A 27275-nucleotide genomic window follows, 5' to 3' on the forward strand; every position below is an offset into this window, starting at 1 on the left:
GTGTCTCCCCTCAGGAATAATAAACTCTCTAAATATAAGGCATTTTTGTCATAAAATGCAAAGGCTTTCTGGGTATCTCCAGCAGGCTTCAATTGTTGCATTTTGGAAATGTTTTGCTCAAGGAAAATTTAGATATTGTTCTTTGGGTAGAAGACCTGGCCCAGTTTATTAAACTAAGATGGAAAAAGACTAAGAACACTATGGCTAGCTATCTTGTCTTCACAGATCCAGACAAATATATGGGACTCATAAGGAAATATTAGAACCATATGTAGTAAGTGGGTACATTTATATAAACATGCAATTGGTTTTAAAACTGAAACAGGGTAAAGAAGAAACAAATAGGCTTTTCTTTCAAATTAGAAGTAATAAAAATTTGTTATAAAAAAGAATATATCAAGACTATTTGGAACAAGCAGATTCTACTGACAACTCACAAAGTTTTGTTGAGTTCATTATACATAAAACAAAATGATAGCACTAAGACCAATGTGCTATTCTGGAAAAATTCAGCATCAAGGCTTCTGGTAAGGGTTCTCATTTGCTACCCTAGACTACCTCATTAAGGGACATCTCCAAGCCTAGTGTTTGCAAGCCAGAGGCTTTGCTGCATTCCATACATGGTGGAGTCTAAGACACCTAAAAGAGTTCAGCTTTCATTCTGAACTTTCTGTGCTTTAGATAGTACAACGAGATCATTGGGTCATGTACTATTCCACCCGCTGCCACAATTTAGTGAAAGCTGATCTATTTATACTGCAAATTAGCAAGCAAGAAGTTCTATAGTAGACATTTGATTCTTATTATTTTGTTCTTGGTTCTTGTTTTTACATAAGAGATCTGGGGTTTAAAAAAAATCCAAAGAACTTGTTGATGTTTATTATTTTATAATTGTATGTAATTCACAGCTTTCTGTTACACTAGAGAAACAGGGCTGATTGTTTATTACTTTTATTGTCTCCTGTAATCTTGTTACAAAACAAGAGGAGATATCTTTATAAATATGAATGGAAGAAAACAGAAAATGTCACTATAATTTTGTACTGAAACTGCACCTAATTATAAGAAAATAATTACTAATTTCCTTAGTCAATTTTAAAATATATTAATTTTTAAAATAGAAAGCAAGTCAAATAATCACAGAACTCTTGGCTGACCTTTCACAAGAAGTATTCAAAGAAGGATTTTTCAAGTACTGTTTAAACCGGAGTTCAAAAGCCTGCCCAATAGTACTTATGACATCTTGGGCCATTCCATTGCGGCATTCTAATATGTGGCAGGCTGTGAGAAGAGATACAAAAAAAATTATAACAAATTTCCAATCAGGTAAGATTATATAAAGTTAAAATACTTCCAGAATATTAATTGGTAATTGAACAAAAGGCAGCAATAGGTTTACAGCTCTCTTCAGAGAGAAATAATGAGGAATACTTCATATTTCATATAAATCAATGAGAAAAATAATATTCAGTTTTATATCTAAAGATTTCCAAACACAAATTTTGGTCCCAAGACAGGTATTTTGGCCCACATTTTAATCAAAATAGACTGTCATGACTAATGATATGACAAATATTTATATACTATCTCTTGAATTCAATGCAGGAGATCTTAACATAGTACCTGACAAGAAGATGGAATTTGAGGTCTCGTGTTTGTATCGCATATTTCAGAAGAAAAAAGATAACTTTCCAAACCTATTCCAAACATGGGGGATGAGTTGCTGGTAAAAATAGGGGCTTTGGAATATCCCTTTCTCTAGTCACCCTTTTTGCCCTGGCATTGCTATTATTATAAAGCAGTGGTAAGTACAATCATGGCCATCTTTGAAATCCCACCAATGAATTTCTCTAATAAGCATTAAAATCAAAATCTGGTGATGCTATCATTACCAGAAGATATTAAAGTTCTTACTGGGTACCTTTCTGAGAAGCTTTTACTGGGAAGAGGCTAATTTTTACATGTAAAATAAATAAGGGGTGGAGGCATCCACCAGCATCTCAAAATTACATGAGTTAGAAAATCTGCTGCTATTATGTAAAAACAAGAGCTTGTGTTTACAGTACAGACTATAAATTTATCTCCCCACCACATATAACAACATTCTTGATTTGGCTGGAGTATGGTGTCAAATTTAGGGCCTTGAATATAAAAATATAATGGACTGAGTTTCATAACAATGACTTAGAGTCATTAGAATGATTTAAAGATTGAGTCAATAAATCTTATGAGGGGGCAAAAAAGAACTTTTGTATAGCCTGAAGAATTGAGGGATGAAGAAGACACTTGATATCAGTTTAATATACATAAGAATACTATTAAAAATGTCAGCTATGCTCTCAGAATAGTAAAGAAAAAATGTGATAAGTTTAAGGGAGTGCATGGAAAATTAAATTAAATACCAGGGAAAGCATCTTGGGTCTCAGAATTTTTAAACCAACACTGGAAACAATTACTACAAGGGAAATATGAGGCAAGAAGAGATAACTGTCTTTGTGGAATGGTTTAATGGCATTAACTTGGAAGCAAGATTTTATGCCTTGTATTGTCTTGGAAAGGATATCACGTTTAATTAAAAGGCAACCCATTCCCATCTTACAGAATTCATAGAGCTGATAAACAGTAAATTATAGAACCCGTAACAGTGTTTCTTATACTGATATTGATAATCATCTCATGGAATCTCAGATATTCTCATTCCATAATTAATGTGACTTTTATTTAAGGGAATTATTTCTCTATAAACACTTTTGCAAGAATGTGTGCTTGTAAAACTCAGTTAAGAATACCTGTAAATACACAACCTTCTCACCAAAAGAAAACATTTGGTCTATATTTAGATTGCCATTTTATACTGTCCCTTTAGTTTTCTCTACAGCAGCTTGTCATAGTGACAAACTCATAAGGGACTTACAAGGGACTTAAAAATACTTGTTGAATAAATACTTGTTTCCCTGAAACACATCTATATTTTTACTTTAAGAAATTAACTTGGATTTTATTGAAGTGAAATCTACCATGAATCCCCATAGTAAGGCATGTTTTTATAGTCATTGAATGAAAAATGATTGCTTGAGTCATTTTTTGGAAATATAGTCTTTCTTTCCTAGCCAGTGCTCATATACTAAGATCTACAAAGTACCCTTTGAGATATATCCTCCAGTTGAACCAAGAGAAGTCATGTTACATTCTACAAAAAGGTAATTCATTTTGTTTTTAATCGTATACGTTCATGATCCAATTAAAAATAAAATCAGAAATTATATCAGAGAACAATTTTTGTAATTTTATTTTTTCTTAAGGTTGAAGATGTTAAGGAGTGAAGATGAGGAAATAATGAGAGAGACAAGAGATTCAGTTGTAAATAAATAAGAAAAACAAAATTGCACTTCCAGTGAAAGAGCAAAGAGAATAAGGATATTTACAAGAATTCTGTGCAAAGACTCAGATCTGAGTTCAAGTTCCAATTATGCTACCATCTTTGTGACCCTGAACAAGCCACTTCGTGGCAAGGTCCTTGCTTACCAAGACAATGCACTGACTGATATCTTTTTTAAAATATTTTTTTTAGTTGTAGTTGGACACAATACCTTTATTTTGTTTATTTATTTTTATGTGGTGCTGAGGATCGAACCCAGTGCCTCACATGTGCTAGGCGAGTGCTCTGCTGCTGGGCCACAACCCCAGCCCCACCAGCTTATCTTTGAAGTCCCTTTTTGCTTTATAAAAATCCTATCCTTTTTCTGTCATAGTAGCTTTTTTATGTTTTTTAATACATAACAGTAGAATATATTTTGACATATTATACATATATGGAGTACAACTTCCCATATATCTGGTTGTACATGATGTGGAATTACACTGGTCATGTATTCATATATGAATATATATGAACATAGAAAAGTAATGTCTGATTCATTCATCTAACTTTCCTACTCCCAACTCCTCTCCTTTCCCTTCATTCCCTTTAGTCTAATCCAAAGTATTTCTATTTTTCTATACCCATCCTTACTGTGAGTTAACATCCGAATATCAGAGTTTTCGTTTGGGGAGATTGGCTTATTTCACTATTCATGATAGTCTCCAATTCCATCTATTTACCAGCAAATGCCATAATTTCATTTCTCTTTATGGCTGAGTAATATCCCATTGTGTACATAAACCACGTTTTCTTTATCCATTCATCTGTTGAAGGGTACCTAGGCTGGTTCCATAGTTTAGCTATTGTAAATTGAGCTACTATAAACATTGATGTGGCCATGTTACTATAGTATGCTGATTTTAAGTACTTTGGGTGTACACCAAGGAGTGCGATAACTGGGTCAAATGGTGGTTCCATTCCAAATTTTCTGAGAAATCTCCATACTGCTTTCCAGATGCACCAATTTACAGTCCCACCAGCAATGTATGAGTGTATCTTTTTCCCCACATCCTCACCAACATTTATTGTTACTTGTATTCTTGATAATTTCCATTCTGACTGGAGTGAGATTACATCTCAGTATGGTTTTCATTTTGCATTTCTCTAACCACTAGCCACTAGAAATGTTGAACACTTCCTTTGCTCATTTATTGACTAAGGTTTTTTTGTGTGTGTGCGTGTGTGTGTGTGTGTGTTAAATTTTTTGAGTTCTTTATATATCTTAGAGATTAATGGTCTATCTGAGGTGCAGGTGGCAAAGATTTTTCTCCCATTCTGTAGGCTCTCTCTTCACATACTTTATTGTTTCCTTTGTTTTGAAGAAGCTTTTTTAGTTTGATTCCATCCCATTTGTTGATTCTTGATTTTACTGCTTGTACTTTCTTGTTAAGAAAGTTGGTTCCTAAGTCAACATGATGAAGATTTAAGACTACTCTTTCTTCTATTAGGTGCAGGGTCTCTGGTCTAATGCCTATGTCCTTGATCCACTTTGAGTTGAGTTTTGTGCAGGGTAAGAGATGGGGATTTAATTTCATTTTGCTACATATGGATTTCCATCTTTCCTAGCACCATTTGTTGAAGAGGCTATCTTTTCTACAGGAAAAGAAGAATTCAAAAACTATCCCTGTTTGCCAATGACATGATTCTGTACTTAGAAGACCCAAAAAAACTCCACAAGAAAACTTCTAGAGCTCCGAAGTAAATTCAGAAAGGTAGCAGAATATAAAAATAACACCCATAAATCAACTATTGTCCTATATATAAGTGATGAATCAACTGAAAAAGAAATTAGGAAAATTACCCAATTCACAATAGCCTCAAATAAAAAAATAAAATATTTGGGAATCAAATCTAACAAAAGAGGTGAAAGACCTCTACAATAAAAACTACAGAACACTAAAGAAAGAAATTGAAGAAGACCTTAGAAAATGGAAAGATCTCCCGTGTTTTTGGATAGGCAGAAATAATATTGTCAAAATGGCCATATTACCAAAAGAGCTAGAAATATTTTTTTAATATTTATTTTTTAGTTGTCATTGGACACAATATCTTTATTTATTTATTTATTTATTTTTATGTGGTGCTGAGGATCGAACCTAAGGCCCCGCACATGCTAGACAAGCACTCTACCACTGAGCCACAATCCCAGCCCAAAGAGCTAGAAAGATTTAATGCAATTCCTACTAAAATTCCAATGATGTTCTTCATAGAAATAGAAAAAATACTCATGAAATTTATTTGGAAAAGTAAAAGACCCAGAATAGCCAAAGCAATCTTTAGAAGAAAAGTGAAGCAGGAAGCATCACAATACCAGAGCTTAAATTATACTACAGGGCTGTAGTAACAAAAATGGCATGGTATTGGCACCAAAACAGACAGGTAGACTCATGGTACAGAATAGAAGGCACAGAGACAAAACCATATAGACACAATTATCTCATACTAGACAAAGGCACCGTAAACATACATTGTCATAGTTCTTAAATCCACTGAGGACAAGGACGATGCATGTGGGCCTACAGGAAGAATGAATAAACCAAACAGGCTGACCATCCTCTGTTATTTCTAACATATTTTCAAAATGATTTATTTATCTCAGCTTCTTTGATTCTGATACCTGGGCAGATTCTAAGAATATAATTTTCTGTATTTCTTCAGATAACCCTGTTACTGGCATATTACTTTTTGAGGAGATTAACAGAAAAAAAAAAACCCAAACAGTGGTTCATGTTCCTTTACATAAAATAAGTGACAATGGACAAATAGACTGACTATGTGCAGATACTTTACTCAGTCTTACCTCCTTCAGGAAGCACAAGTATTTAAAAAATGATACTGTCACCACTCACAGACACTATTTATTTTTATATGGTGCGGAGGATGGAACCCAGTGCCTCACACATGCCAGGCAAGCGCTAAACCACTGAGCCACAACCCCAGCTCCTAGTCCAAGTTTTATTCAGGAGTAAGAGAAGGATTTATCCCAGGGAAGAGAACTAGCCATTTGGAGAATAAAATGGTTAGTTGGTTTCATTGGTACACCCTGAGTCTTGCTCATTCAGCATGTGTGTGAAAACAGTCTTTTTAAAAATTGATCATGACTACATATAACTATAAAGTTCTAATAAAAGAACAAAGAAAAAAACACACAAAAAAGTCTATTTCCTTGTAAAAAATCCATCTATTCTTTGTGACTCTTTAGGAAAGATATAGTGACTCTTGGTAATAGTAATAGTCAGCAGGTGACTGTCATTTAGCTTACTTTTTGGGAACACACCCAACTTGTAGAAGTAATTTTAGCATTTCAAAATGGCAAATCATATTGGTTGTCTTTTACCAAAATATTCTCTCATACTTTTATTCTTAAATTCATTTAAAGATAAATAAAAAAATGAACATAAAAAATAAGATAAATAAAATTGGTCATGAACCAGTATAGGGTGGGTTTTAAATCACATAAATATGCCATTTCTCAGTATCTCCAAAAGCTTGGCTAAGAATTGCCCAACCTACAGCTAAAGGGAAGAAAGAAAGACAATATATAAAACTTCCCAATCCCCCTAAAGAGTGTGACTTTTGCCAGGCGCAGTGGAGCACGTCCAGGAGGCTGAGGCGGAGGATCATGAGTTCAAAGCCTGCTTCAGCATCTTAATGAGGCCCTAAGCAACTCTGCAAGACTCTGTCTCTAAATCAAATACAAAAATGGGCTGGGGATGTGGCTCAGTGGTTAAGCACCCCTGGCTTCAATTCCCTGTTACCAAAAAAAAAAAAAAAAAAAAGTGACTTTTAGTGACATAACTTTGGCATGAGATCTAAGCTTTGCTCTCCAGATCTGTAGATCTCAGATGCAGATCTAGATTCTTTTCATCCCACTTTGATTCCAGGCAGACCCACAGTTCTACTATTTGGTATCAAGCACGATACTAAGATTTAAAAGATTCATCTTCTGTTGTTCTCATTTTCATCTGGTTTCCTAACTGGGTAGTCATGCAAGAGGATGAGAACTGATTCTTACGGAACAACAGATCCTTCTTTGGTAGTTTTACTTGTTTTGGACAGTTTTACTTGTTTTTGTTAGAAAATTCTAAATTCAAAAGTTTAGCTTCTTGGGTCATCCACCAGATGGTGCTGTGGGATTGCAACAGGGAGTACTACACCTTAGGAAAAAGGAGCTCAAAGAAGCCGGCCTGGTGTCAGTTCATGGTTAAGGGATGTCACCAGTGCGATAGTCCATGTACTTCATAACCGCGACATAAATATAAATTAAGTCTCCATTTAATTGTTTTAAGTTTTGTTTAGTGTTTGTTTGTTTGTTTGTTTTTTAAACTTTCTTCAGAGACTCAGAACTATGGTCTTCCTATATCCATATAATTCTGATAAACTGGGGCCTCTTACAGACTAAATCCAGAGAAAATATTCAGACCTTCCTGGACTGCTACACACTTGGAGTAGAATTAGAAGAATATGGATTTCCTCATTGACAGCAATTACAGAGGAAAGCTGTATTAGTCACTAGGTAAACTCAAAACATTCTTACTGGAAATTGCCTTTTCAACAGAAAGGGCCTTTTATAAAATGAAGAGTTCACAAAAGGGTCCTAGCTAAGATGGGGGAAAAAATGACAACTGTCTGATTTGCATGCACTAATGTGAAAGATGAATTAAGCACATGGGAGACAGTGGGAACATTGAGGATTACTAGCAGGATGCCTGGTCTCCTCTGCCCACCTCCACTTCCTGTCAGTCATACTCTCAGCCTCATCCCTGCCATCTGGCTCCTGGCTTCACTAGTCCACCAAAATTCTGCTTCCCAAGGTGAATTTAATTTCAGGACTGAATTGCATTTGCCATCTAAATTTCCCTAATGTCTTCTCCGGGAGAAACTTGCCATTCTTTGTTCTTGGGAAGCACTCATCTTCTGATTTCCTTCTCTTCTGCTCCTGACTACTCTGGAGCATCATACTATCTTTGACTTCTCCCATTCCCTAAAATCCTCAGCCTTCTTCTTTCTAGATTCCTTCTTTGGTGATCTCATTAACTCTTATAGTTATATTCTAGCTTTTACAAACCTGCACTGAAGGTGTTCTTTTTCTCTCTCCCTGGATCCCTCCCCTCTTTACCTTTTTTTCTTCCTCTGTCTCCCTACTCTCAAGACCCACTCCTTGGGCTTCTCCTGTCTGCCATTTTTACCTAGATGGACCAAATTCACTAGGTAATTTTATAACATCATCTTTATGGTTTCATTATTTTTAATCAAGGATTTAGAACATTTTTTCTAATGTTTGTAATGTTCATTGTAAAATTTTTAGAAAATTTAAAAAGTACTAAAAAGAAATAAAAATTGCACAAAATCTTACTATCTAAGGACAACCACTATTCATAATTTGGAATGTGTCTTTCAACCTTTTTTGTGTGTGTATCTTCACCCCAAAACTTACCTGGGGTCACACTAATCATACTGCTTCAGATCCTGCTCTCTGTACTTAATAGCATTAAGAATATTTTCCACACATCATCACTTACTCTTCAAAATAGTCTTAATTAATGCATAATAATATATGATATGGATCCAGCTGAATGATTTTCCATTTATAAATATTTAATTATTTTTATTTGTCCTGTTATATAAATAATATGACAATGATCTGTATTGCTTAATCTTTGTGCATGTCCTAATTACTTCCTCAGAAGTGACACTGCTGGTTTGAACATGTCTTCATTGATGCAAACTGTCAAATTGCTCTGAAAAATGCTTGAATTTATACTTTTTATCAGCAGTGTTCAAATGTTAATTACTACTCACATTTTGCCTTTTTTTCAATGTTTGAAATTTGAAAATAAAATATGGTGTTAATTATAATTTATGTGTCTTTGATACTGAGACTAAATTTTTTTTCCCCAAAATGTTTCTTAGTGCCTTGTAATGTTCTTTTGCTCAGGATCTGGAATTGGTCCTTCCTCATATTGTCTGGTTACCTTAAGAAAATACCTTACTTTTCTCAAGTCCAAGGTTTTTTTTTTTTTTTTTCTGTAAAAAAAGGAATAGGCTGGGGATATAGCTCAGTTGGTAGAGTGCTTGCCTCACATGCCCAAGGCATTGAGTTCAGAGCTAGCACCACAAAAAAAAAAAAAAAAGAAAAAGAAAAAAATTTTAAAAAAAGGAACAGTGTTGTGACCTACCTTAATACGATTATTGTTATGATTAAATGACTAAATGTGGACAAAATACTCTGAAAATGCCTGACATATGGTGAGTGTGCAACACATAGTAGCTATTTTATTTGCCCTATTTTTCCATTGTGTTGCTTGTCTTTTTCCTATTTTTGTTGAGAATTCCCATTTCTCTAGTGATACCACTCCAAATCATACAGCATAATAAAAATAGCTACAATTTATTACTTATTTACAATAAGTCAAACATTGAGATATTTGCATTGCAAACAATTCTCATAGAGTCCCTGAGAATATTTGATTTCTATTTCTACATCAACCTTCATGTCTAAATAATCATCAAAAACTTCAACCTACAAATTTGGTCTAAACTTCCCTTCCCTAGGTCCTTACCTCTCACCCTCAACCTGCACAAAAACAAACTCAAAATGGATCAAAGATCAGTCAACAAATGCATAAAAAAATGTTCAACGTCACTAGTAATTAGGGAAATGCAAATCAAAACTACTTAAATATTTCATCTCACTCCGGTCAGAATGGCAATTATCAAGAATACAAAGCAACAGTAAGTGCTGGTGAAGATGTGGGGAAAAAGGTGCACTCATACATTGCTGGTGGCACTGCAAATTGGTGCAACCACTCTGGAAAGCAGTATGGAGATTCCTTGGAAAACTTGGAATAGAAACACCATTTAACCCAGCCATCCCACTTCCTCAGTCTATACCCAAAGGACTTAAAATCAGCATACTATGGTGAAACAGTCATATCAATGTTCATAGCAGCTCAATTCACAATAACTAAATGTGGAAGCAACCTAGATGCCCTTCAATAGATGAATGGATAAAGAAATTGTGGTATATATACACAATGGAATATTATTAAGTATTAAAAGAGAATAAAATTATGGCATTTGCAGGTAAATGGATGGAGTTGGAGAATATCATGCTAAGCCAAGAAGGGCAATCCCCCAAAACTAAAGGCTTAATCTTCTCTCTGATAAATGGATGCTAATCCATAATGGGGGGGCATGGGAAAAAATGGAAGAACTTTGATTGGACAAAGGGGAAGGAAAGGAGAGAAGTGGGCATGGGAGCAGGAAAGATGGTGGAATGAGATAGACATCATTACCCTATGTACATGTATGACTGCACATATAGTGCAACACCCCATCATGTACAACCAGAAAAATGAAAAGCTGTGCTCCATTTGTGTACAATGAATCAAAATGCATTCTTCTGTCATATAGACCTAATTAAAATAAATAAATAAATCATTTAAATAATAATAATAATAATAATAAAGGAAGCATTACAAGACATTAAGAAATAGATCAAAGACCCAGGAATTGGATCAGAAACTATGCAACACTTATAAGAAAATATAGGGTCAACACTCCAACATAAAGGTGCAGGTAACAACTTCATCAATAGGACTCTTAAAGCTCAAGAAATAATATATTGGAAATACAAAAGAAAGCTTATTAACAAACGAGGTAGCATGAAATTAAAAAGCCACAGTAAAGTAAACAAGAATGTGCAGAACCTTCAGAATGGGAGAAAATCTTTGCCAGCTACTCTTCCAACAGAGGATTTATATCAAGAGTATATAAAAAAACTAAAAAAAAACCACCATAAAACAAATATCCCAATTAATAAATAGGCAAATGAACTAAGCAGACACTTCTCAAAAGAAGAAATGCAAATGACCAACAAATATATAAAAGATGTTCAACATCTTTAGTATTAAGGAAACGCAAATCAAAACTACACTGAGATTTCATCTCACTCCTATTAGAATGGCAGTAATCAAGAATACAAACAATAACAAATGCTGGAGAGAATATGAACACTGTTGGTGAGATTGTAAATTATAGCAACCACTATAGAAATCAGTTTGGAGGTTCCTGGAAAGTCCAGGAAAGGAACCATCATATGACTCAATTATACCACTCCTTGGTATTTGTCCTAAAGAATTAAAGTTATCATACTATAGCAATACATGCATACCCATGTTTACATTGATATAATTCACAATAGCCAAACTATAGAACAGCCTAGATATCTGTCAACTGATGAATGGATAGGGAAAATATTTTATATATATATATATATATATATATATATATATATATATATAATGTTTTATTTAGTGACAGAGAAACATAAAATTATGTCTATTTGCAGAGAAATAGACAAACCTGAGAATATTATGTTAAGCAAGATAAACCAAACTCATAAACAAGGGCTGTATGCTTTCTTTATGTGGAAACTAAAGAGGAAAAAGGAAAATAAAAGGGCAGGAGTGGTGGGAGTCCTATGAAAAGTGAAGGGAGACCAGTAGAGTAGAGGAAGGCGACCTTGGGGAAGGAGGAGGGATGGAGAAGGGGAAATATTGGAGAAGTATATTGACCAAATTGTTATATTGTGTCCATTTATATATCCAATAATAAATCCTACCATTATATATAATTATAATGCACCAATAAAAAATTAAATTTTTAAAAAACTGTCCCTAGCTTCTCCAAGGCAGTTTAGAACTAATGAGATATCCCTGGAATTGGACTCACAAACTCCAGACTGGTTTTCTGCCCTCCAATATCATTTTACAGATAAAACTGCCAAAAAATTATATTATAACCTCAGTAGAATGACAGAAGCCATATAATTTGTATAAAATTCACAATCTTTGATGGCTTCTAGTGACCTGCAACTGATACCTAATAATTATTTGTGGCCTCAAAAGCTGTGTCACTATCTCTTTGCAGATACCATGAATCCAGGGGCTTAAATGAGGGGGAAAGATTTAACATTAGATTAGTGTGCAAGCAGAGGTAAATTAAGAACACAGTAGCTTCTCATGGGTCTTTTTTAACAAGATAAGTAAGAGAGGGGGTGAGGGGACAGGAAAACAAGAAACAAGTGATGGGGAGACAATTAACTTTCAAATCTAAGAAAAATATCCTAACTTCTAAATAGAGGCCTGTTTTCCTAAAGAAGAAACAAAGATGAGATGAAGGAGGAAATAAAATTATGCTTTGTCCATAATGTTATCTCAGTTATTCATCTCAACAACACCAGGTGGTAGTCGCTATTATTCCCACTTTCACAATTAAAAAGTCGAGGTTTGAAGATGTGACGATCTGCCTAATATTATATAATGAAATGGTGGAAAAATTATTATTCTAACCCAGTCTTGCTTATCCCAACATTGATCTTATTTCATATATATATAGGCTAATGGCTGAAAGAAAAACTGAAAGCTCTGTTGAGGCTGTTTCTCAAAGCCCATCGATGACCTCACTCAAGAGTTCTCATGAATGCCTTCTCATAATCCACATGCCAGGATCCCTATAGATCCCTTTCATGCATCTCATCTCTGACATACTACTCAGGCTCTATGGGAGCTTTCTAAGTGAATGTGCTGCATGATTTTCTCTTCCTGTTTCACTTAAGCAAGAGAAGGGATCTGAAAGCACATGGATTCATTTTTCATGGCCATTATTCTCAGCAACCAACTATGACTCTTGATTGCCTCACCACTTAAGAGCAATAACCTGTCCAGATAAATTCAGTGACTGGTGGCAAAGTTACTACACATCTATGTTTCCTGACATATTTTTTTTCCTTTCATCCTGTTCTTTTCATGTTAGGAAAAGAGAAAAAAAAGCTTCTTGTTCAGAGGTCTTTCCAAATATAAATATAACAAGCCATTATTCTCTAGGCAGGATTAAAAGAAGTTGCTCTTTGCTGGAATCCTTTGCCATATGCTGTTACTACACCATATTGTTCCTGTCTCTTCTGCCCACCCTTTGACCATTAACCATTCTTCATTATTTACCTTAGTGTGGTTTGATTGTAATGGAATATTTTGTAGTGTTTTTCATCTATTTCTTTCCTCTTCATTTTTTGCCATGTTCTTTTGGCAAGCATTTACTGAACATCTACTGTGTGTCAAGTTCTGTGCCAGCAGCTGATTCTCATCATTTCACTTCTGACAATCATAATTACTTCCAAATGGATCTCCCTGCTTCAAGTTTTTCCTTGAATTCACCTAATTCAGCCTGTTGCCAAACCATTCTTTATAAAGCTCTGCTTTAACAAACAGCACATCTACCCATTTCTTCACAGGATTAAGTCCCTATATATTAGCTCTTTTCTTTATGCCCTCTGGATACTTCTTAGACTTTGTTTTTTTTTTTCTTCTTTCACATACATTCTGTAGTTTAGTATATTCTACTCATTCGCCCCCTAGCATGCCATATGTATTTCCACCACTGTGACTTAGAGCTCTTTTAAAAAATTTCCAAATCCTATTCCATATTCACTTACTATGTGGTTTGGAGCAAACTCCATTCCTGGGGTGGCAAAGGTTCCTTAACTAACAGGTTTTAGTTAAGGAGGAGAACTGACCTAATCTCATCTCTAAGAGGAGGCTAAATGTCCTAGAGTTAGGAATGAGAAACAATGCTAACCACATCTGTTCAGCAATGTCCAACTACATGAGGAACTTCAGGCCCTTAAACCACAGTATGGCTGGATAATGAGTTTCTTAAGCAACCTCGCTAAAGTCCCAGAATGAGAGATCCAATCAACTCTTCCATTCACTCAATCAACAAAACAGTTTTTGTGCATCACCTATATACTAGGCATTGTGATGAGTACTTGGGAACAAGAATGAGTAAGAGAAATAGATTTCTGCCCTCATAAGAATTTTAGCCTTATAGCATATAAACAAGTGCCATGAGTAAATAAGATAATAAAAATATGGGTGTTAAGAAGAGAAATAAAGTGTTATAATGCACCAGAGTAAGATGTGCTACTGGAAGTAGGAGGTACTATCAGTCAAAGGTCTCTTTATGAAAAATAAAAGTGACATTCCAGACTCCTGAATAGCAAGTACACAGGCTCAACACACATGCACATATACACACATGCACTTACACACACACACACACACACACACACACACACACACACACACACATCAACGCCAATGCAGGCTGATAACTTCAATGGCTTGGGTCTTATGTGTATTTTACTTGCCCACTGGGGACATGCATCCAGCTCATGCAATCATAACCAAAACAGCTTCCCTTTTGAGTATACACATAGTTTATGGTTTTAGTTATAGTTAAAATTTTTAGTTTGTGGATCTCTCAGTGACAAAGATTTAAATCCTACCTACATATTTTTTTCTACTTTGCTAGCAAAGTTATTTATTTCCAACTTAAATACATAATATTTCTAAAATACAATATAGCACTCTAGTGATACTCATAACTCTGCATATTAAAAATAACTGCCTTTTACTTTTTCAAGATGGTATATAACAGCTCTCAACAAAATCTAGAAAATGCTTTCCTTACCTCGTTGATTAACTGGGTCTTTAGCTACATAGGCAACATAGTCTGTAGTATCCTATAAAAAAGGGGGGGAAAGATTACATTTTAATGGGAAACATTTTTTTAAGAAATAATTTTTTTATTTTAGAGAAAAATAGATATAATAGCCTATTATTGTATAGATTATAGATTGATTTTAGGCATGTACTGTATGTGGAAAGGAAAAGAATATTGGACAATATAAGCAATTTGACATATATATATATATACAACATGAAGAAAAATGGACAAAATATATTCAAAGAAAAAAAGCTATTAAATTGTATGTCCTCTTCTATATCATGTGAAGAACACCATAACAGTTTTTCTACTTTATTTAAATGATATGCTGCATACATATATTTGAAGTGCCTGCACATCTAGATATAACTGCATCTGGACTCAACTTTTAGCTCATTGTTTATGGTTACATAAGGCCCATCATTAAACTTCAAAGTTCAACAGTGAAAAAAAAAAGGATTACATTTTAAGTTAATGAATTGTACCATCAAAAGATAAGAGTACATTTAGGACATGATACTGAAGCAAGGACTTAAATATGAATGTTTTTATTTCAAGAAAAAAAAGCATTGCAGGAGTGACTACAATATATACTACACAATTTAACAATTATGGAGCCCATATTATCTGTCCCTTGGGGAAAGAACTTGAAGATTAAAAATTTAGAGGCAGATTATGTCATTAAGAATAAAAAAAGAATTCAGATAGGTGTTATGTTAGGACATATTCATTGAAAATATCTGGGTGCTATAACTCCTGTGTTGAAAATTGAAATATTAGGGATTATTCAATCACAAAGGTGTCATAAATGAGGATGTAGCATTGTGATTTCTCTGTTGTCCAAATAGATATGATGTACATCAGAAAATAAACAGATTAAAAGACATGTTGAGTTTTGTGTCTGTTAGCTTGCATGTATGCAGCTAACACTTAAGGAATAATAAAACAAGAATACAATATATTTATTTGATCAATACATAGACAAAAATCTTTTTTAAAAAAAGAGAACGCATGAAAAACTTAAGTTCAAAAAGACATGTGCTACCAACTGTAAAAATAAACACACAGAAAAAGCTACTTCACAATTCCAGCTTTTACTGAAAACAGTAACCTGATGAATGGTAAGATTTTAATAATTAAAGATGCTTTTTGTTATCTCTATTCTTGGAAAAAAAATACGTACAATGCCCTTTGCAGATTAAAAGTATGACTCTCTAGAGGAAAGATGCAATCAACTGGCAGGAAATAAAAATCCATGTTTGTAATGCCCTCAAGGACAATCACTTAATAACTCACAGTGATTCATACAGGAAGTAGATAGCAGGGTCAGCATAACTCGTCTTGGGTTATTTTTAAAAATAACATACACCTAAATAAATTTCTCATGCAAAAAGAAAAAAAAGATTTGAAATATATTCTAAGTAAATGAGGTTGTATATATGAGCTTTGTTTTATATTAACTTAGAAGAATAAAAACTGCTGAAGACACTCTCATTAAGTTGAAGAAATGGCACGATGCCAGCAATGTTGTCTGGTGCAATTGATGGGAAAGAGGTCATGGGACCTCTCCAGACCTCAGTTTTCCTCATCTTCAAAACAGTCCTCAACATTGTAATAACTTTAAAATCCTGTGAGCACAAACATCTAGGAGAATTTGAAGAATGTTCAAAAGAATAACACAAATAGCACAGAAAATATTTTAAAATGTATTTAATTTTTGACATACTCGCAATGAATTTTTTAAATGTAGAAAGCACATAAGGCTTAGAAGCATTTCCATTCAGAGCTGATAGAAGGAAAATAAACCTTTTTTTGGAGGACAGAAAATATAAGAGTGAACAAAGGCCACAGGCAAGGAAGAACACTCAGTATTTTTGAAACTTGGAGAAAATCTGGTAGAAAGAAAATGGCTATGTTAGACCACAGGGTTATAAGCTGAGTTATAAGTATAACTCAGCTTCCTACCTCTTGGACCCAGTTAGCTCTGAGAATCCTAAAACAATTATGGACATGTGTCAGTAATAGTTACCTTTGTGACTATGTGCCAGGCACTGTGCTAGCATTTTACATATCATTTCACTGAAGTTTTGCAACACTGTGAGGCAATAGGGATCATTCCCAATCATACGGCCAAGGACCCTGAACCTTAGGTTAAATAAATCAAGTAACCTGATTCCAACACCTAGCACTACACCACACTGTCTCTGAGACATAAGGGTAAAACTTCAGTGGGGGTTTGTTAGTGCTGATGCTTAGGATGGATCCATATTACTATTTAAATCTGAATCAATAAGCTTTCTCTACAGCCACAGAGAGCATAAGGATTCCACTCAATTCAACAGGTACACGTTTTTTCACAGTGTGCTAGAGATTTTTTGCTGTTTGTTTTTGGTACAGACAGTGCTTTGGTGAATTTAAAGAAGTAAAGAAGGGCTGGGGTTGTGGCTGAGTGGTAGAGCACTTGCCCAGCATATGTAAGGCACTGGGTTTAATTCTCAGCACCACATATAAATAAATAAATAAATTTAAGATCCATAAATAACTAACAAATATACTTTAAAAAAGAACTAAAGAACAAAGGCACATACAGAATAGATGAAAAGCCTTAAGATTCTGGAGAACAAGAACAGAAATCATGCAGGGCACACCTGAGTATAAATGAGGGTTTACACACTAATCCTAAAATGATAGCAACCCTTAAAACTTGAAAAGGGTATATTAGACCAAACACTAATAGTTATTTTTCACATTACACTTACAGAACACAAGACACAAGAAAAGTATGAGTTCCTTCATGGATGACCAAGCTATAATAGGTTAAAGAAAGGAGCTTATGCTGGTGGTTTTCAGTTTGGATTCACTGAGCCATCTCTGTTGTACAACCCTTCATGTCATTTCTGAGGATAGATTAAAAGGCTGGGTAAATCAAAGTCCAGAGCTACTTCTGGGCTCACACAGCAGCTGTGAAGCACCAGCCATCTTGCATGCCCTCTGTTTGCTAATAATTAGCCACCCATGGCATCTGGCAGGGTGGTGGGGGGAGCTCTTAAAATTTGGTTCATTTATATTTGGTATCATCATGGAATTAATATAGTCATTTGAAAATAAATGCACCCAAAAGTAAGGAAGCAGTGAAGCCTAAAAGGAAAAATTGCATATCTAAAAAAATAATAAACAAATAAATAATAATCTTATAAAGGCTGTTTTTCTTTTATATGCTTCAAAGAAATTCGAAGGCAGATTGTCTTGGTTTATATGCTTAAATACTTTTGAGTCACTGGTAGCCAAAGCGAAGAAAAGTAATTCTGAATATTTTTTAATGGATTAATTTAAATGGCACTTAGCTATATACTTTACACAAAAGAATGTTACATAAACAACGAAGTGGAAGAACCTGCTCAAATACTTCAGTAACCAGTAAATCAATCAATGATCTACCTACAGTAACTTCCAAACTTTACATATCTATCACAGAGTTTAAACAAATTCAAAATATTGAAGTGATAACATCTGACATATTTAGGTATTGTTTTATTTTTTAACTACCCTTTCATAGCTATCTTGGGTTTCCAGGTTTTATGGCTCATCATATATGACTCTAAGTTTTATTCCTCAGTTAAAAGCGAGAAACTGAGCCAGGTGTGGCGGCACCTGTGTGTAATCCCAGCAGCTCAGGAGGCTGAGGCAGGAGGATAACCAGTTCAAAGCCAGCCTCAGCAACTTATCGAGGCCCAAAGCAACTTAGCAAGACTGTCTCAAAACAAATAAAAAGAGCTTGGGAGCTCAGTGGTTAAGTGCCCCTGGCTTCAATCTCTGGTTTAAATAAAAAGGGAGGGGTAAGAAACTGAATGGAATGGATAAATAAAAATCAACTGTTAAACTGCATTTAATTGGCTCATTTCTCAAAGATATAATATTTAATAATACTATATTCTTACCCACCCAGAATGTATTATCTCCTCTGCAAAGTATTTGTTGTCTATTTGTATTCTCCATTAGTTTTCTGGATGTTATCAATGTTCATTATTTAGGTAATACTTTGCGCTGTTTTAACCTTCCAAATGTTTTCAGTTTAAACATTTGTTTAAAGGTTTGTTCCTTGTTCAGTCACATACTCCATAACTTCAATGCCCCTATTCAAAGACTCTAGGTCCAGTAACAGTGCAGGAGGGAGTGAAGGAATGACACTCCAATCCACAAAGTAGGCTTGGAGAGAGAATTAAGCATAATTTGTAGGAAATGTGTGTGTGTGTGTGTGTTGCTAGGGATTGAACCCAGGGCCTTGTGCATGTGAGGCAAGCACTCTACCGACTGAGCTATATCCCCAGCCCTACATGGTTTCTTGATAGAACATAATTATAAGTTCTCTGACCAGCTAAGGTTTTTCTCCATGGGTTTTTGCAAAACCATTCTAGATTAAGCCTTAGTTGATGGCCAGGATGGCAAATAGGCTTCACATATACCAAGTCCAGTTAATTAGTAGCCTGCCTAGAACTTTGTGTTGAGAAGAATTCTGAGAGCAGATTGGCAACACAAATAGACATACTTGCTTTTCATAGTCTTGAATGCTATCAACAAGAAGCTTACCAGATGACAACTTCATGGCTAATAACACAATGAAGTACTGTTAGCTCATCTACTAATCCAAATATTTTTATATTCTGTAACAGAAAATATTTTGCCCAAGCCAAATTTGTATTACTTGTTACATGTAGCTATTCAAAATATAAAAAGGTATTGGAAAAGACATATAGTGACTGATAGGCTTTACAAGAAAGTTCTTTTAACTTGTAAAAATAACTTATGAAGCCATACTCACAGGATCCCCTCCAGAAGCAAATGAAATTGATTGCATATGATGATTTGCAATAATCTGAAAAACATAAACAAACATATATAATACTATAAATTATTATTCCTAGTTATGTATAGTCTAACAGTAATGGATATACATGTATCCATTCTGTTTTTTACCTTCTTGGCATTCCTTTGGAAAACACCCCACCATATTCCATAATAATCCATTTTTTATTGCTTTTTGATACTAGGAATTGAACTCAAGACCTTGCATATGTTAAACACATGTTCTGCCACTGAACCACACAACTCCTCTCCCAAATAATCTAATTCAAACCATTAGAGTCAGGTGGTTTTGACATGCCCATCTCACTGCCCCTCCCTACCTAGATGAACAAGATTCAGGTATATCCAATCAGACATAGCAAAACCAATCAATGTTTTCTGAAAGGAAATGAGATGGCTGATAAGAGAAAATGCATCTCTCTCTGCCATTAAGGACGGTGTAAGCCCAAAGTTTCTGGGGATCATCTTTTGCTACCACATGGGAAAAGCCTGCTGGAGACCAAATTTTCCATCTGGAGAAAATCAGAGATAGAAAAAAGTCTGGTGGAAACATTTGTTCCATCACTTTAACCAATATATTTTCTCCCTTTCATTTATATTTTTGTTTCTATTTATTGTTTTTTGCATAGTTTGAATTTGGTTTCAGTCATTTACCATCAAGTGGATATGCACTAAGAACATTAAGATTGCCAGTAAGTCAAGTAAGACTCAACATGTAAATTGCATTAATTAGTCAAGAAGATTGTCTCTTTTACTTGAGATTCTGTTTGTTTGCTGGTTTGGCATTCTTAGTATAATAAATAACCAATTTGCAGAGATTATTTGTTACACAGGTTTAAAGTTTCATTAAAATACCAACTATAGACTAATGAGTAATCCTGTTTTCAGAACTGAGTGACAGAATTAAAATTACATATATATAACCAATCTATTCTACTCCTACACATATATCCAACAGAACTGAGTAAATATGTGCAACAAAAGATAACCTCAAGAAAGATAATAAATTCCCTGTTTAAAATAGCTCTAAACTGGAAAAAATTCCAATGATGATCCCTATGATATTCAAACAACAGACTACTACTTAGCAATGATGTGTCTGTTAAACAAAAGAAGCCAAACACAAAGAATATATACTGCATAATATAATTTATTTAAGTTCAAAACCAGGCAAAATTATCTTATTGTGTTTGCAGTCAGGACAGTGGCTATTTCTGAAGCACAGGAAGGGGGTAAAGTGATTTTACTGGGATGGTACAAATGATCTGGGTAGTGATTACATACATATGTTCATTTTGTGATGAATTACATACATTATTTATTTGCTTTTCTATATATTTCAGTAAAACAAAATCAATATACAAAGATCAATGTCAATATCATGTATCAACAACAGTTGATTAGACACTGTATCCAGGGGGCAAAATGGGAGGAACATTTTTAAAAGGTATACTTAAGTATAAAACTAATAAGAATCATGTAAATCTTTTTAGAAACTCTATTGAAGAGTATAAGATTTGAATAAATAGAAAGATACATATCATCTTATAGATGAAAAGATAACAAAGGTCAATTTTCTTCCCTTAAATTAAGCTATAAATTCCATCTAATTCTAATAAAAATGCTACCAATGTCATTAATAGAACTTCTCAAGCTGCTTCTAAACTAATATGGAAGAATAAATGTGGAAAAACAGCTAAAGCAATTTTAAAATAACAAGTACACAAAATTTCCCTCATCAGATAGCAGATATAGTATAAAAAGACATACTCGGGCTGCTTCTAATATTCAAAGGAAGAATAAATGTGCAAGAAGAGCTAATTTTTTAAAGGCAATTTTTTAAAGAACAAAAACAAGATTTTCCTTATCAGAAAGCAAGACCGCATTACTGACATATAAAAGTCAGGAAGAAAAAGAAAAAAACTTAAATTTGATTACATAAAGATTAAATTTAAAACTGTTTATACAAGACCCTTAAACAAGACCAACAAGAGTCACAGAATGTACTTCTAAAATGAAAAAAGAGAGTATTCACATGCAGAATTTATAAGGAATTCTCATGATTTAGTAAGAAAATAAAAGAAATCCCAAATAAGATCAGTTAATTCACAGAAGGAATACAAATGTTCAATGAATCATACTGAAAGATAACCAACTTCTAAGATAAAATAATGTCATGAACAATAAGACGAGATACCACCATTAAGTTGATAAAATCTTGAAGTCCAACAATATCAAGTGTGCAAAGGCTGTGGATAGTCTCAAACGAAGGTAGCTAAACTTAAATTTGTGGAGAAACTTCAGAGAGCAATTTGACATATTTAAAATGACATATACATACCCTACGATTCCACATTTCCACTTCTAGGTATTTATTCTAGAAAAACATTGGCACATGTAGATGTTCATTTATCCGTTGTTTATAACATCAAAAAAAAAAACACACACACATAAATTATCCGTCCCTGATAAGGTCAACTACAGTATATTTACATAAATGAGAAAAAAAAGCAAAAAGTTAAATCTTTATGACATTGTTGAGGCTTATTTTCCCTTTAAATGGAAGACGGGTTAAAATACATAAAAAATCGCAAAACCTCCTTTTTTTTCTACAAGTTACATAGAGATTCATGTAAATACAAAATAAGTGTGTGTTGGCGGGGAGGGGGGTTCTTAAAAAATAAGCACCAAATTGATAATCGTGGAAAGTCAGCTCCTGGAAAAAGATATAGAACCAAGCATTTCTTCACAATTTTTAAAGAAAATAGCGTTATTTGCGAATTTAACTTTTTTAAATAACAAAAATTTAAAAAGCAGCCTTGGTCATTTGTTAATATGTTGCCCAGTGGTTGCGGATATTGTCTGGCCTGGAGACGTGGATTCACAAGTCATTTGAGCATGGATTAAAGGTAAACTAAAAGCTTGATGCGACTGCCAGGGGGAGGGAGAGGGAGGGAGTGGGATGGGAGTCTGAAGTGTTGCTACGGAGGCCACGTATTTTACAGTTCACAGCATCATAAGCTGAAGTACTACGTGATGCTCTTGGATACAGTCTCAAGGCAGAGTTGAAACGGTCAAATCAAAACCCACCCAGCAAACATTCCCCGAGGAACGCGAGCGTCCCCCACCCCATTTGCGCGCCGATACTGCTTCAGCGTTGGGGCAACGCGCGTGCGCAATAGATTACGCAAGCGCGCAGCGTTTGCGCACGCGCACAATCGCTCGTCCTCGCATCTCTTATTTTGCCGAAAGCGCTTTGCAGGAGACTGAGCGGTTTCAACAATGTCGGAAATGGCAGAGCTGTCCGAGCTGTATGAAGAGTGCAATGACCTACAGATGGATGTGATGCCTGGCGAGGGTGACCTTCCGCAGATGGAGGTAGGCAGCGGGAACCGGGAGCCATCCCTGAGCCCCTCCCGCAATGGGGCCCCGCCACAGCTCGAGGAGGAAGGCCCAATGGAGGCGGAGGAGGCCCAGCCAATGGCGGCGCCAAAGGGGAAACGCGGCCTGGCTAACCGGCCCAACCCTGGGGAACAGCCGGGCCAGATCGCGGGCCCAGACTTCGAGAGCGAGGATGAGGGCGAGGAATTTGATGACTGGGAGGACGACTACGACTATCCCGAAGAGGAGCAGCTGAGTGGTGCTGGCTACAGAGTGTCAGCCGCCCTTGAAGAAGCCAACAAGATGTTTCTGAGAACATCCCGAGCACGGGAGGCAGCCCTGGATGGCGGGTTTCAGATGCATTATGAGAAAACCCCGTTTGATCAGTTAGCTTTTATCGAAGAGCTTTTTTCACTTATGGTGGTCAATCGTCTAACCGAAGAACTCGGTTGTGATGAGATTATTGATAGAGAGTAGTTTAATGCAGATAAGAGGAGGAAACTACTTGAGGAGAGACCCAACTTTCCGCTGTTCTTTGGGTTCATTCCAAATCGTTCTGTGGCAATGAAAAACTTGATTCGGGGAAAAAAAAAATTGGTTTTTGTTTTTCAGAATACAGGACAATAGGACAGTGATTGCACAGTTGTGAAAAGACAAAGAATCATGAAACAAAAGGGGTCTTAAGACTGTTGAAATCTGTTTTCCAAGAATGTCCTGAAACACCTATGGCTTTGACTTTGTTATTGATCAAGATTATTTTCCTTCCACTGGGGAAGATATCTAGTCTGTAAAGAAGGTTTTACAAGAGTAAATCATGACCAAGACAAACTGCCAATACAGGAGCCCACTGATACGAATTCTAAGAGGGGAAAAACAAAAAAACATACAAGTTATTTGGACTGAAAAACCTGTTGAGAAACTCAAAATTCTACTTCGTGATCTAGCCAAGTCATGGTTATCAAAGGCTAAATTTGGAGTGTAAGATGAATTGAGTATTCATTTACGAAAGGATAAGTGAATTAAAATATATGTATCACATATACTATATCTTAAAATGTGTTTCCAAGAGCATCTGAAATTTTGTACGTGTATTTTGATCATTTATAAAACCGTGATCTATTAATTCAGGAAAATCTATTGACATGATTTTTAAAGTAAAAATGTCTTTTTACAAAGTTTCAAATTTTGACATTGAAATGTATGTGAAAGTACCAAAAAGACAAATTATTTCTAATACCCTTATATACTAGGGAAGTTTTGTTTTGCTTGCTGATTTTCGTTTAACTTGACAGGTGAAAGACTTTAGTTGAACTTGGTATTGTAACAACTGTTGGTGAAAATTGTCAAGTGAAAGGAAAGCCCTCTACTTTAAAAAGACTGTATGGACATTAATTATGCTGTCAACCTTTGAAGGTTTTAAACCTGCTCAGAAATTCACCTCAGTATCTGAAGTTTCCCTCTGTCTCCTCCTCTAATTAAACTTGTTATTCCTTATGCACCAGCATTGGAGATAATAAAATTTGTTGTTCTGTGTATTTTGTTTGGCTATTAGTATTGCATATGTACTTTGTACACTACTTTTTATTGTATGTATCACTACACCCACTTTGTGGTTTAAACAGCCAGTATTTTAAGAGGAAATTACCCATCTGCAAATTTACAAATTAATTTCTGGAAATAAAACAATTACTACCTATAAAATTTTGCCTACCTAAGGAAACCTGTCATCAATGAGCATGTTGCATGGTTATCAAAAGCCAGAAGTTCCATGCAAGTAAGTTGTCAGAAGGCTATGCCAAGCAATATGAGTATACCAGCAGGTCTTACCATGAACAATAAAAGGGTTCCACAGATGGCAGTTAAATACAGATTCAGTGTAATAGGACCACTCATATCCTTACTTTATAGCCATCCTGTCTTTTGGTGTGGGGGAGTCCAATAAAATAGAGGACTGACAAGGATAATAAGATCAAACATTGGCTTGGTTGAAAGGGAAGGGAAAGATGGAGGAAAGACAGAAAAGAGGTAAATGTTGGTCCTTAATCTTACTGCCTCCCCAATACCTTGGGTCTTCCATTAATTTCTCATCTAACTTGTAGCTACAGTCAGATGAGTCTGGGACTTGGGGTGGAGGGATGCCAGTGTACAATAAACACAATAAGTAAGACAGGCGCAAAAAAAGAATCTACAAACAAGTTGAAATTGTTTCTGGGACTGAGTACAGAGCAAGGGATGGGGTGCAGGGAACTACTCCCTGTTGCTTTTTTTTGGGGGGGGGCAGTTACTGGGGATTGAACTGGGGCATTAAACCTCTGAGCCACATCCCCAGCCCTATTTTGTATTTTATTTTTAGATAGGATCTCACTGAGTTGCTTGGCACCTCGCACCTGCTGAGCCTGGCTTTGAACTCATAATCTTCCTGTCTTAGCCCCCAGAGCTGCTGGGATTATGGACATGTGCCAGGACACCAGGCTTCCTGTTGCATTTGTAGGTTCATCTTGGGGAGAAAGACCTAGGCTCTGAAACTGATGGTTTGTTGCTCTTAAAAAGAACCAAGAACAGTAGCACAGGCCTATAATCCCAGTGACTTCAGGAAACTGAGGACGAAGGATTCCAAATTAGAAACTAGCCTCAGCAACTAGTAAACTGTCCCAAAATGAAAAATACAACTGGGGATGTTGCTCTGGTAAGGTGCCCCTGGCTTCAATCCTCAGTAACACACAAGCTGAGACCACTGAAATAGTTGTTCATATTTACTGAAAATAAATAAATAAATATATATATATTTAATGTTAAGGTCGCAAAATGGAACCAGACTGCCTGATTCAAATTTGGGCTCCACTAAATTACTTCAGTAACAGTAAATTCATCTCTCTGGTTGGGTCCTAAACTGAAAATAGTAATTGGATGTGCCTTACAAATTGTGAGGATTAAATGCATCTATATGTATGTATAAAATACACATACAAAAGATACATATTATATATATATATATATATGTGTATATATATTATACACACACACACACACATATATATATATCTTCATATAGTGGAAAAAAGAAGGGAGTTTTGGGGTATTCTGATTTTGCAAGGGGGAGGGGATTTGGGGTGAGATTAGAGAATTTAATGGAGTTTAAACATACAGAGTGTGATTGGGATTGTCTATTTTCCAGATTGTGTGTATGTGTGTCCCTATATGTATTATGTTTCCTTACATCAGATGTCCCACATTGGCTCACCCAGGTCTATTTTGTTTGGCTCATGCTAATAATTTAATGAAAGACCAATAGCTCAATTCAGAGATAGCAGCTAAAAACACAGGTTTTCAATTTTTATTTTCCCCAAAGTGGGATATATGCCAGCCCTTAAATAGTCCTCTGTTGCAAAACACATCTGATTCACCTTTAGGAAAGGTGTTCTGTTTGCCAGGTTCTCCAGTGTCATCTCCCCATTATAGTGGCAAGTAGCACTCACCATTTATCATTATGCTTGCACCCCTATTTTTTTCTTGTGCCCAGACAGTTTGCATTGCCTGGCTGCCCTCTAGATATTTGCAGTTGTTTTTTCTCGTAGAGACTAAATGATATATCTATTTCTCAATGACCTTTAAAAAAATCTGTTTATTACTCTTCTCAATTTAATAGCTATTAGAGTTAGTGACAGTTTTAGAAATGAATCAAGAATTGATGGGAGTGGGAACTACTGAGACTCACATTTTTGTTTAAGGTCCTAAAATATTATAGTCTCCTTTATTTATAGTTTCACTTTCCTCAGTTACGTTACTTGTGGTCAACTGCAGTCTGAAAATTTCTGGAAAATTCTAGAAATAAGTCTTTCAAAATTTTACTGCACACCATTCTGATTAGCATGATGAAATTTCATGCTATCCTGCTTGATCCCATACAGGACCTCAATCATCCTTTACCCAGCATATCCACATTGTATACATTACCTGCCCCACAGTAACTTAGCCCTTTCATTATCAGTGAATCCACTATCATGGTATCTTGGTGCAAATAATCCTTCTTTTACTTAAT

At 35.2% G+C, this 27275-nt stretch overlaps 2 protein-coding genes across 2 annotated transcripts in view; one reads left to right on the forward strand and one right to left on the reverse strand.

Moving 5' to 3' along the window:
* Shc4 (SHC adaptor protein 4) overlaps positions 1 to 27275 on the reverse strand; it is a 143229-nt gene that overhangs the window by 47865 nt on the left and 68089 nt on the right. Inside the window, exons 5-7 of the mRNA XM_027924891.2 lie at positions 19812 to 19865; positions 14957 to 15008; positions 1158 to 1281 (exon numbers count right to left, since the gene is read on the reverse strand). Coding sequence (XP_027780692.2) covers positions 1158 to 1281; positions 14957 to 15008; positions 19812 to 19865 — 230 coding nt within the window. The remainder of the gene's footprint in view (positions 1 to 1157; positions 1282 to 14956; positions 15009 to 19811; positions 19866 to 27275) is intronic.
* Eid1 (EP300 interacting inhibitor of differentiation 1) lies at positions 23067 to 24771 on the forward strand. Its single transcript, XM_027926082.2, has one exon. The coding sequence runs from the start codon at positions 23138 to 23140 to the stop codon at positions 23711 to 23713; it is 576 nt and encodes a 191-aa protein (XP_027781883.2). The 5' UTR covers positions 23067 to 23137; the 3' UTR covers positions 23714 to 24771.

The sequence above is a fragment of the Marmota flaviventris genome, chromosome 2 (assembly GCF_047511675.1).
Source record: "Marmota flaviventris isolate mMarFla1 chromosome 2, mMarFla1.hap1, whole genome shotgun sequence".
In the NCBI taxonomy this organism is placed as follows: Eukaryota; Metazoa; Chordata; class Mammalia; order Rodentia; family Sciuridae; genus Marmota; species Marmota flaviventris.

Excerpts from the sequence above, each read along its gene's own strand:
- Eid1 (XM_027926082.2), top strand. The coding sequence starts at position 23,138 with ATGTCGGAAATGGCAGAGCTGTCCGAGCTGTATGAAGAGTGCAATGAC.